This window comes from Arachis stenosperma, chromosome 7, assembly GCF_014773155.1.
Source record: "Arachis stenosperma cultivar V10309 chromosome 7, arast.V10309.gnm1.PFL2, whole genome shotgun sequence".
Taxonomy (NCBI): Eukaryota; Viridiplantae; Streptophyta; class Magnoliopsida; order Fabales; family Fabaceae; genus Arachis; species Arachis stenosperma.
This window is the reverse complement of record NC_080383.1, coordinates 14,836,088-14,849,074: the sequence shown is the minus strand read 5'-3', so window position 1 is coordinate 14,849,074 and position 12,987 is coordinate 14,836,088. Positions and strand designations below refer to the sequence as shown.

Below are 12,987 nucleotides of genomic sequence, written 5' to 3'. Positions count from 1 at the left end.
ATATTTTAAGAATTAATTTAAAAAATAAATAATCTTTTAACAATGAATTTAATTATTTACCCATAAAATTATATATTGCAGAAATACCATTTCATGGAAAAAAAAATACTTCTCACATTATAAAATTTCAAAGATATTCATACTTCCTAAAAGACACACTTGAAAGTTTTCCCAAACTTTTTAGTAAAAAGTAGGTGTAACCTGTTAAAAAAATAATGCTTATTTATAGGCATAGGATGGAATTTGCAGCCGTGTAGGATGAGTGACGACCTGGACCCATTACTTTTCCCCTGTGAATGATTCTTTTAAGGAAAGGAAATTAAAACTACAAGTTTTGAATATTATTATATGATGACCATTATTAAGTATTGGATGAAATAACTAACTATAGTAATTGTGGTGGCAATGTGTGATTATATTACACTATTAATATGTTATTGCATTCCAATTATTAATACATCAAAAAACATAAGAGATGGCATATATATGATCAAAATTGGAAACGTGAACTTACAGTTCATTGACAAATGTATTGTGGCCATTTTTTATATTTACAAAAAGTCGTAATAAAGACGTTAGTTAAGAAGATGAAAAAGGAAAATTTTAAAATGTTTAAGACACTCATGAATAATAAATTGATAAAAATTTAAGTTGGTAAAACTCTTCTATTTTTTAATCTCTCTATTTTTGGTTCAAAATATTTTAACAAGACCATAATATTTACAAGTGAATTATTATGAAAACAACCTTTAAAATACTTAATATAAGACTTTTAAAATAATAAATAACTGTATTTAATATTCCCTATAATATATAACTAACTAAACATGTATAATTGTAATGGCCATGGCCAATGATGAAGCGGGACAATGAAATCTAGATATATGCATGTGTTCCACAATAGATCTTATAACTAACTACCAGAACTTTCAAGTATCACAACTTTCTATGTCATCCGTCAGATTGATGATGTACTATTATCATCCACAATAATAATAATAATATATTTTTTACATATATAGCGTGGATTGAGTTTTGTAGCATAATTCTTTTAATTTATTTTTATATATTTATATCTAATATATTATAATAATTAGTGAACTTTGTTTAAACTAGTCACATTGAGTGATAAGTTCAGAATCTAATAATTTAAGGTTATAAAATTTATTATTTTTTATATGGTACATAGAATTAGAAGTGAATCAAGTTAATTTATGAATCAATTTAAATTCAATTTAGTAATAATTTGATAAGTTAAATTTGTGAGCTGGTAATCCAAATTTGAGTTTAAAATTGAACTCATAAATTAAATGAGTCAAACTTAAAATTGGATAAATTCAGTTTATTAGTTCATGAACTAATTCGATTATATATATATTAATACACATATTTTATATGAATTTAATTTATACTTTTAATATTATATATATATATAATAGTAATATATACTTTTACATATATATTAATATTTTTAATTATTTAAAATTTTATATTTATTTTTTATATATAATTTTAATGTAGGATATAAATAAAAAATATAATTGATAGATAGATAATTATAAAATTGATTTTTTAATATTTTTTAAATATATATAAGTTATAATTTATTAATATAGAATTGTAGATTATGTTTTTGTTATTTGAGTCAACTTCTAAATTTGAACGAGCTGGTAAATTTTCGATTAACCGAATTTGAACTTAAGAAATAGACTCAATTATTAATAAGTCAAACTATAATGTGAGCCAAACTTAAGTTTAATCTAGCTCGGTTGGACTCACTTCCGGACCTAATATTCGTACATAATAATAAGAAGAAATGATTGAAGTTGCAAGATCCAAGAGCAGAATGATAGAGGAACTACTCTGTTAGGCACACAAGTGGACGCAACTATCAACAAAACCCACACACACGCAAAAATAATTATTACTATAAATTCATTCATTTCCCTCCCAAGTTGTGTGCTCTGAAATCTGAATTCAATTCATTTCTTCCAACACAGAATCAATCATTCAAGCTGGCTGTGAAGGAGGAGCAGGACGAGGAAGAAGAGCAGGTCGCCCTGACTCTACTTTCCGATGACGACGATCTTCTTCTTCCCGGAGTTCAAATCCCCGACACAGCTCATCAAATTAGCACCGGTAACCAACCTCACTTCTCAATATCCTTCTCTATCAATTTTAATGCAATTCTGGATTTTCGAATAATAATAACAGTAATTGACTATTTGCCTGATTTCACACTTCGAAAATCTTAATCGAACCAGACCAATTACTTAAATGATCGAGAACTGGATAGGAATTTTTGAATCGTAGAGTACTGCTTTTGTCGTTCGAATAAATGGTCAAGACCGAAAAGAATATTTAATCTGATAATAATAATAATAATAATTGTGGCTTTGCTTTTGTAGATTCATGGTTTCAAGTGGGTTTTGTGCTTACAACGGGAATCAACAGCGCATATGTTCTTGGATACTCGGGGACCATCATGGTTCCTCTTGGTTGGATAGGTGGTGTGCTGGGTTTGATTCTTGCAACTGCAATTTCCCTATACGCCAATGCTCTTCTTGCTAAGCTCCATGAATTTGGTGGAACAAGGCATATTAGATACAGAGATTTAGCTGGCTTTATCTATGGTATGTGAAAAATGTTTTTTCTATAATTTTTTTTCCATGTTAGTAGCATAATTCTTATTTTCATTCATTCATTCATTATTTCAGGTAGAAAAGCATATTCTCTCACATGGGCCCTGCAGTATATCAACCTTTTCATGATAAATGCTGGCTATATCATCTTGGCTGGTTCTGCCTTAAAGGTACTACAATTATAGTTGTTTTGTTTTGCTTCTCTCATTTACCTGCGCAAATTCTTCTTACAAAATACTTGTAATTTTATCATAAAAAATGGTATATGCATACAAAAAATCAGTCATTGTATATTTGTGTATAAATATATGTGTTGTTTAACTCATTTTTAATGTGTATTTTTTATTATAACATATTCTGTACGGGTGACTTATTTTTGGTGTAGAGAATAATCAGTCAAATACCAAATCGAACTGAGTACCTACACCATACCAGTTATCTAGTATAAAGTATTCTTTATGTGAATATTCCTACAATAGTTGCATTATGGTTTCACCTTATGCCTTCAAGGGAAAAACTGTGTTGAGATTTTCTGTTGATTGTATGTGTTCACTTCATTGTGATGCAGGCTGTGTATGCTCTATTTTGGGATGATGGTCAGATGAAGCTTCCATATTGTATTGCCATAGCTGGATTAGTGTGTGCAATGTTTGCCATTTGTATTCCACATCTTTCAGCACTTGGAGTTTGGCTGGGGTTTTCAACACTCTTCAGCTTAGTATATATTGTCATTGCACTTGTCCTGTCCCTTAAAGATGGTAATGTTTAGTTTCAAAGATGCTATGATGTATTTTTTTATTCTTATTCTATGAATATACTATCATGTTTGAAGAATGCAATGAACAAATCTGAATATCTGATGCTTGGTTTTTCTGTTCTCTAATATCTCTGATTAAGCATTTTCTTTTAATACAATGATAATTTATCTTTATAAGTTCACCAATGTCATGTCTCAATGATAATCAAGATAAAATATTTTTGGGAACTTGCAAAACCATATAAATTTAATGTTGAGTAGTTTATAAATAATATCTAAGCTTTAGAAGTATATTACTGAATCTTAAGTAAAAAGTTAGTAGTACAAGCATCTAGTCTTTTCCCTTTCCTCCAGTTCCATTTTTTCTTCAACTGACTTTTCTAAATCTGCTATCTACCATGCTTTAGTTTGTTATATTGTGTTGTTTTCATTTGGTTGAAGTTCATAGATTCAGTGTGAATCAATCTGCACTCTAATCCCAATTTCATTATCGTTAGGAATAAAATCACCACCTCGAGATTACAGTATTCCAGGGTCATCAACAAGTAAAATATTTACTACAATTGGAGCATCAGCTAATCTTGTTTTTGCATATAATACAGGCATGCTTCCTGAAATCCAGGTAAGAAAGAAGCTAAATCTGATTCATTTCCTAATTTTAATGCGGATACATACTTGACAACAATCTTTCTGCACTGACAAAGTAAAACAATCTCACACTGGTCACCAAAAAGAAATTTAGGAAGACAAGAATCATGATGGATAGTTATCATAGCAGATAGTTATTTATCATGACTCTTCACTTTCTTGAATATTTATTAGTCGACAATGTAAAACTGTTTTACGTTGTCAGTGCATAGGAATCGAACTTTAATGTAATTTGCCTCAACTCTGAATGTGCTCTTGAAATTAAGTTTTATTTGGTTGTAACCCTTAACAGGCAACAATCAGGCAGCCAGTTGTGAAGAACATGATGAAAGCTCTATACTTTCAATTCACTGTTGGAGTCCTCCCATTGTATCTGGTTACTTTTGCAGGGTACTGGGCTTATGGATCTTCAACAGAAACCTATTTGCTGAATAATGTTAATGGTCCAGTCTGGGTGAAAGCCATGGCCAATATCACTGCCTTTCTTCAATCAATTATAGCATTGCACGTATGTACCTGCTTCTAAGCTCTCAATTCCCCACTTCTAAATTATTTGAAAAATTCTTCTAATAAGTACACCAAACGTTTCTCTAAAATGTTTTACTGAATTAATATAATTTCTCATCTGCTCCATGTAGATATTTGCAAGTCCAATGTATGAGTATTTGGATACAAAGCGTGGGATCAAAGGAAGTGCATTGGCTTTTAAGAACTTGTCATTTAGAGTGATGGTAAGAGGTGGCTACTTGGCTATTAACACATTTATGTCAGCACTATTGCCATTCCTTGGAGATTTCATGAGCATCACAGGGGCTATCAGCACATTTCCCCTTACATTTATCCTTGCAAACCATATGTACTTAGTGGCAAATAAGAACAAATTAACATCCATACAAAAGCTATGGCATTGGCTCAACATTTGTTTATTTGGATTCATGTCTATTGCAGCAACAGTTGCAGCCCTACGGCTTATTGCTGTTGACTCCAAAACGTACCATTTTTTTGCTGATTTATAATTAAATTCATTATATATTAGGGCAATTATGTGCATATATGCTGCTAATCGTGTCTTTCACCCGTGATTTCAACATTTTATAATTTTAAGAATTTATGAAGAAAAAATGACAACAATAAATGAAAACAAAAGCCAAACATGGCTACATTTCAATTGGTACAAGACTGTAAAAAGCAAATGTTAGGCACTAATTATGAATTGATTGACTTTCTGATAAGCCATTAAGTTAACATCCATATGAATTCTTGAGATACTAAAGCTACAACGGTTGTGCACTTGTGCTGTATATCACCAATCCAAAAATTGGTAAATTCTATTAAAAAAATAGATCAAGAGTTTACATAAGGAAAATTGGCAGATGATAATTGATTCTTCAGAAATTGAATACAACACCCACCCAACTAATGTCACAATGATTTTCATTTCTTACTATTGATGTCACAATGGTAAACATGATTTTAGGGCAATAAATAACAATCAATTGACCAATATCCCAAACTAAGACAAGTGGAGGCTCTTTCTAAAATAGAATTTGTCAAATTAATTGTTCTACGCAGGAGCAACTTCTTGAAATCATCTAGTGGTAACCGGAACCTGAAAACAAGATGAAGCTGAAATTAGTGTTGTTATACCATGTTTATGCTATTCCTGCAGCTTGACCCTTCAATAAAATAAACATGCAAATTCTTCAAATTTAATATGATAAAGGAAGTGGAAGCAGAAGCAAAGATGTGTAGTAGATGTTGTTCACCATGCTAGCTTTAGATTGTTACTATCAACCTCACCAGTATCATACAACTAGTCAACTACAACAACTACTACCGCAGCTAAAGTTAAAATTACTATCAACTATAGGTAATTCCAACGTACACTATGATTTCACTAACAGCAACATTCCATAAATTATTTCAAGCAAATGTTCAAACTACACAAAATTAACCAACTTATAATTCATTTCATGTTCATGAGTTGAACTGAAACATCAGTCAAGTTTGAAAATGACAAAGTATAACTTGATGACTAGAGTCATTCATTAACTGAACTAAGAATCTAATCAACTACATCCAGTTCATGTCCACGAGTTGCACTGGCATATCAGTCAGAATGGCTCAAGCATCAGTTTCAGAAAAGTAGAGTTCTTTTTTGTTTGAAAAGTCACCGTAGGAAAGCTGAGGGTATTTCCATAACACCAGATATTAACATACACAAGATTAACAAAATGTTTAGACAACACGTCTTGAAATCTCACCTTGCTAGGCATTATCCAGAAACAAATTTCAAAATGATGCAGATGGAGTTGAGAAGTATGAGAGGAACTCTTAGGTACTGAGTTGCGTAAATAAGACCTATGAGCTGGCCTTTGAAAGATTTTGTCCTGCCACTTGAAAAATCAGATAAGCCCCATCCTCTAGGTGCCAGAAATCGGTCCTCATTTAGTATCGCTAGTGCATTTGCAAGAAGCAGGAACCCCTCAAGTAATGTCCACAAACCCATTTCCCTGCACTGCAAAGAAATCATAAGAAACTTAAAAATAACTTCAAATCATTTGCACTAGCTCTTTCATGTGTGGCTCAACTATTGCCACAAGTGTGGAATGACAAATGACTTAGACAACTTCTATCATACAAAGCTTTCTTGCAGAGGCTAGTATTGACCACCCCTCAAGCTCCTTCACATAAACTGTCTCAGTATAAGGGTCCTAGTAAGTTCCGAAAGACAAGGGATCCATATTATTCTTAAATTAGACCAAAACTATCGAAACTCAAATAGATCAAACAATTGATAATAAATCATTAAGGATGTGAAAGTCAGAAGAACAATGAGTAGTTGATGCTTGACAAATCATTGAAAAACTATGCTATGGCAACTAAAAATGAAGACCACGTCCATTGTAGAGCATTGATTCTATTTCTACAGCATATAACTACTCTGACATCAGCAGTTCTTTCAATTGCATTGTCTCTATTAACCTAAAATGGCAATTAATGCAACTGATATATATATGGACAACAAGGAACCATAATTCATCATAACAAAGGAAATCAACTAAAACACTATAATCATTGAAACAATTGGAATGAAAAGACGTAAACATGTTAAGTCATGTAGATCAGAGTTCACAACACAACACAGCAAAAGGAACACCAATCAAATGACACAAAGATAAAGCTAAAGGCTATAAGCTACGAGCTCCATTAGAGATCTGCTAACAAATGCAACGAACAAAAGTGAATGTGACATCGGACATCCCCCCCAAAAAAAATTGAATCATAGAATCCGATCGGAAGAAAGGAGGATGGAAGTAAGAACCTGATCGCAGAAGAAGCGAGAATGGAGCGGTGGATGAAGGGTGTGGCGGCGCGAAACGGGAATTGGGAACGGCGTATCAGTACTACAGAGCAGAGAGGAAAGAATAGAGTTTCGCCAAAACGCACCGTTTTTGTCAAATGCTACTTGGCTCGTTCACTTTTGTTACGAGCAGTATCAGTAATTCAGTATCCAACTCGAAGAAGATCTCAGATTTTTTTTGGTGTGGAATAAATAAAAAATGTCCTAAAATTGTGATTTTTCATTGTTTTTTTTTTAAAACAATTCTGAGACTTTAAACCCAAAATATTTTTATGTAATGTAATGTTTAAACCCAAATTTACATGAATCTCCTAAACCAAAAACCGTTATATGGATAATCTATTTATAATTTATATATAAATCAAATTCAAGAAAATCAATTTAAAACTTTAAATGTAAATCAAATTGATTGCATTTGATTTAAAGAATTTCATAGTAAATCGAATTAAGATCATTCAGCTTAGGGACATTGCTAATAAATCGATCTTATTAGGTTAAATTTACATGGAAAAAAATGGTGCAATAAAATAAATCGAATAATATGAATTCAATTTACTCACAAACACAATTATAGAATAAATCGATCCTAATAAATTTGATTTATCTATTAGTAACAACTTTTTTATATCGAATTAACATAATTCGATTTAGTATACATGTCCAATCTATATAAATATTAACAATGTTAAATTCTCATTAGAGTGACATTGAATATGGCTACGAAAGGTAATATTTTAGTTATTGTATACTATAAAAGTATAATTAAGAAAAAAATGCAATCGAAAATAAAGTCTACCCGTTGAGCGTTTTTATTAGACTTTCTATGAGCCTGGTTGATTTTCACAATACCGTATTACAAAAATTTGGACTACACAAAATGAAACAAATCGAGAAGTGTTGTCTGCAATAGGATGAAGTACGACTCGTTTGTAATAAGCGGTGACAAGGATTTGCAAGTTTTATTTTACTGTCATCGCTAGTTTTCAGAAGTGAGAATCCCTAAATTATTGGTGAAACTTGTGGATGTGGTCTCTAACTCCAGAGGATCGAACCGAAATCATCAATCAGTACCAATGACAGCAACTTCCAGTTCAATCCCTGTTGTTGCGTCTTCGTATCTGTCTGTAATTGTGTCTATGGAAGATTTGGTGGCATCTCCATCTTTTGCAGGTAATCTACACCGCAATGAGATTGTGGAATTAGGTTCTAGCATGAATACTCCTGTTATGATTCCGATTTTTGAGGCGGTTAGAGAATCAAATGCGGTGAAAGATGTCCTAGGATATGACGATGATGTGGAGTCCGCCATGAATGCTGATGACAACGATAATGATATAGGGAGGAGTATTTCTCATACTAGTGATATATCGATGTGGCTGCACCACCATGAAAACAATTCTCTTAGAACCATAACAACTAACAAACTCTATTGAAAATAAATTGTATTGTAAATTATATTGCAATTCTGGACATAGATAACCTAATATTCAATAATTTAATTAAGAATAAAATATATTTTTTGTTTTTGAAGTTTGACAAAAGTTTTAAAAATACTCCTAAGTTTTATTTTGTTTCAATTTTGTCCCAAAAGTTTTCGATTTGCATTAAATATACCTGTGACGGCTAATTTTTTTAAAAAAATTAAGACCAATTCAACAACAATTTTATAAGAACAACAATCAACACAAGAAAATCAAGCATAATTTTCATACATTATTGTTATATTGGTCTTAAATTTTTAAAAAATTTAGCCGTGGAGAGTATATTTGATGTAAATAAAAAAATTTTAGGACAAAATTAAAACAAAATAAAACTTAGGGATATTTTTAAAACTTTTGTCAAACTTTAAAGACAAAAAATATACTTTACCTTTTAATTAGACTTTAATGAAACCAAATTAAATTAAATTCTAACAGTATATATAGTTAATCTAATATTCAATAGGTAAAGTATAAAATTAAACTAAATTAAATTATATTAATTTAAACACTAACATTTAATGATTAAATTACATTAATTTTAAATAAATTAAACTGAATTAAATTAATTTTAAACAAATTAAACTAAATTAATTTTAAATAAATCAAAACTAAACTACATTACTACCCGTTAACCTAATGTTTAAGAATTAAATTAAATTTAAAAAGGTTAAACTAAATTAAATCCTTGCCAAATTTTTACTATCTATTTAATTTAAAACATTCAAAATCTAAATTAGATGTACATAAATTCTGAAAAAAAATTTCTAGTCTAATTAATCACTACTCTAACTAAACATTATTTATCACCTCTCTACCTGACATTTGTATTTTTAAAATTCTAGCAAACCACTAAATCACTACTCTAACTACTATTTATAGTTTCAAAATCTCAATAACACATATAATAAAATTTTATACGACTTAACATCACAAACTATTATTTATTTTAATTTTTTTTAAAGATATTAAATTTCATTCACTAACTTCTTTATGGATGGAACCAGCAATATGGACAACGCCGTCCAAGCGATAAATACAATTCGGGTCGTCTTCTATTTTTGCAATTTAAATGTAGTGATTTTTTGGTGTAAAATTTATCTGGAATCTGAATTTGGGGTAGATGAATATGGTGAGATGTAATTCGAAACAAGTGAATTTGAATTTCTTATATATGTATATATGTACTAAATCGAAGCTAGTAGATTCTATTTACTATTAGCATTCATTGCATGTAAATCAAAGTCACTCAATTCGATTTACGTAGCTTAAATCGAATCCATTCACTTCGAATTATTATGGGCACATACCATGGATCTAAATCAATGCAAATGGTTTCGATTTACTATAGATGAATTTCGAACATTACTAAATCGAAGCTGATAGATTCGATTTATGCCTGTACCTAGTAGTTCAAATCTCCTTGATTCGATTTATCACTAGAATGGTTGAATCGATGTAAATCAATTCGATTCACATATAATTGTGTATACATACACGTAACTGTTCTTGGTTTAGGGGATTCATATAAATTTGGTTTTTATTTTATTTCTTTACGTGATTTGTCCTAATGTTTAGGTCTTAATTATTACAAATTTATTAACTAGATATATATTCAATAAATTAAAAGAGTTTAAATTTAATGCATTGACAAAATGTAATTACATTTATCCAGAACAATCATATATAGTGGTGGAGCTTCAAAAATTTTTTTGGAGAGACAGAAATCTTAATAAAAAATTATATAATAGTATTTATATTAAAATAAAATTTATAAATATAATTATTTTATTTTTAAATTTATTATTAATATGTAAAATTATATATGGTTAAGATTAACAAAAAAATAATTTTAATTTTGAATAATAAAAAAATTTATTTAGGTTAATAAGCCAAATTGAATTTAAATAAAAAAATTAATTTTAAAAAAATCAGTTTTTACAAGAAAAAAAATAGTTTTTCACATAAAAACCTGTTTTTATTTAAAAAACTAATTTTTTTATCTAAAAACTGATTTTTCTTTTACAAAAACTGATTTCTTATTTAAATTATATAAAATCAATTATAACTTATAAATTATTTTTTAACATTTTAAAAGATCAATTTTATTTTTGATAATATTTATCTCTCAAAAATTTTCAGATTAATTATTTTTGTTATTATTTTTATTACAAATCAAATAATATAATACAACAAAATAAAGTCTTAAATTTCTAATAAAATAAAAATATCAAAATTTATTAATGTAAATAGTATTGATACTATAATGGCATTTAATTTGTAAAGTTGATTTAAAAATAAAATAATAACTTTTTATTAATAACTAATATTACTACTAGTTATATTATAATTTTTATTATTTTAAAAAAAATAATGCATAAAAATATATGAGAAGTCAAATATAATTTAGTCTTAATTCTATAATAATATTTAATTTGTAACGTTGATTTAAAGATATGTTATTTGTTATTGTTAAATAGAATAGGATAAAAAGTTTGAAAAAATGGTAAAAATAGACATCGAACTCAGATACATAAATTAAAAGTATATCAATTTAATCAAACAAGTTAATTTTATTTTTTTTAAAGTAGAATTACTAATATTTTTACAAACATTTTGGGGGGACCATGCCCCCCCCATTGTCCATACAAAGTTCTGCCACTACTTGGCTTGTTATAGTGCGAACTAGGTAGCTGTATGATGGCTCTAGCAGAGCTTGGGAGTATTGGCTTGTTATAGTGCGAACTAGGTAGCTGTACGATGACTCTAGCAGAGCTTGGGAGTATTGGCTTGTTCTGTTGGGTTCACACTTGACTTTGAATCTTGGATATATAAATATTTGCATAGAAGTAGATTCTAAAGTAGCAATAAGTTTCTGCCTTCAAAAAACTATTGGGTTGCACTCTTATAGAGCGTTAGTTTTGGCTATTAAAAAACGTGGTAATAGACTAGTAATTAAAATATCCATAATAAGTTTAAAAAAGCAAATACTTGTACAGATAAATTAGCATGACAAGAATATAAACTTTAGTTGGGATGTCATTTTTTTCTATTTCCTCGTATATTTTTTAAAATTTTCATGCAAATTTTATTAGAATTATATCATTTTTGTTTTTTTTTTTTATAGAATTTATGCCCAACTATAAAAAAAAGTGGTACTGTTATTTCTCAAATTTCATTGGTTTAGTGTCATCGGCAAACTGATATATCACTTATAAATTTTGCTAGGGAGACAATAAAAAATTTTGACAATGTGTATAATGGGCTGGAGATTTAGTCCAAATACATATAAAAAATAAAAAACACTCCATAAATTATCTAAATAAAAAAACTCACTCATTTATTGAAAAAAAACTATCCCAAACTCTAATTTATCGAAACATTTCACTCCAATATACTCTTCTTTCCCAACTGGCTATTACTCCGACTTTAATCAATAATCATCCTACTTCACCGTCGCTACTTGGCTTTTCACACGCCACCACTGGCATCGCGCACCCATAGTAAAAATAACCATCTATTTAAGGATAAAAATAATCATCCGCATATAACATACCTAATAAATTGAACATCCAACATATTTTAATTATATATAACTAAACTCAATTCAATCAAAATAATCATACACGTAATAATTAAAATAACCATTCGCATACCTATTAAAATAATCATCCTAAACTGGCCATTGAATTAATATAATCCAAGAGTAATCTGAGAATAGAGGAGAAAATTATTGGTCCCATATCATAGGCCTGGTGGATCCACCATCGATACTCCGATAGAAGTAATTGATGAAGAAAGGGTGGTCAATCCAAAAAGCTTCACATACAAAACCTTAAGTTGCCAACAAAAAATTTCAAGAGAAAGCATTTTCTTGGTGAGGGAGGATTTAGAAGTGTCTTCAAAGATTGGTTTAGTAGAGATGATGCTATGACTCCAACAAAATATGGAATGGGGATCCTTTTGCTATCAAATCTCTTAACCAATTTGGTCTTCAAGACCATCAAGAATGGCTCGTATGATCATCATCAACTCCACGATGTAGTAACAACTCCACGAGAAGGTTGCACAAAATCGCAGCAACGCGATCAAGAAAGA

The 12,987-nt window shown here is 29.5% G+C and overlaps 2 protein-coding genes across 3 annotated transcripts; one reads left to right on the top strand and one right to left on the bottom strand.

Moving 5' to 3' along the window:
• The first annotated feature begins 1,783 nt into the window (after nt 1-1,783).
• Nucleotides 1,784-5,149, top strand: LOC130941092 (proline transporter 1-like). Its single transcript, XM_057869482.1, has 7 exons — nt 1,784-2,139; nt 2,409-2,633; nt 2,718-2,812; nt 3,211-3,400; nt 3,897-4,021; nt 4,340-4,555; nt 4,686-5,149. The coding sequence occupies exons 2-7, from the start codon at nt 2,486-2,488 to the stop codon at nt 5,061-5,063; spliced, it is 1,152 nt and encodes a 383-aa protein (XP_057725465.1). The 5' UTR covers nt 1,784-2,139; nt 2,409-2,485; the 3' UTR covers nt 5,064-5,149.
• Nucleotides 5,150-5,308: 159 nt separating this feature from the next.
• Nucleotides 5,309-7,559, bottom strand: LOC130941094 (uncharacterized). 2 transcript variants are annotated; one of them, XM_057869484.1, is made up of 3 exons: nt 7,373-7,558; nt 6,312-6,560; nt 5,309-5,656 (listed from the first exon to the last, which is right to left on the bottom strand). In XM_057869484.1, exon 2 carries the CDS (start codon nt 6,554-6,556, stop codon nt 6,323-6,325), a length of 234 nt encoding a protein of 77 aa, XP_057725467.1. In that variant the 5' UTR covers nt 6,557-6,560; nt 7,373-7,558; the 3' UTR covers nt 5,309-5,656; nt 6,312-6,322. The 2 variants fall into 2 exon arrangements, with proteins under 2 accessions (XP_057725467.1, XP_057725466.1); XM_057869483.1 differs by having other exon boundaries at nt 5,319-5,656; nt 6,312-6,565; nt 7,373-7,559.
• Between the last annotated feature and the right edge of the window lie 5,428 nt (nt 7,560-12,987).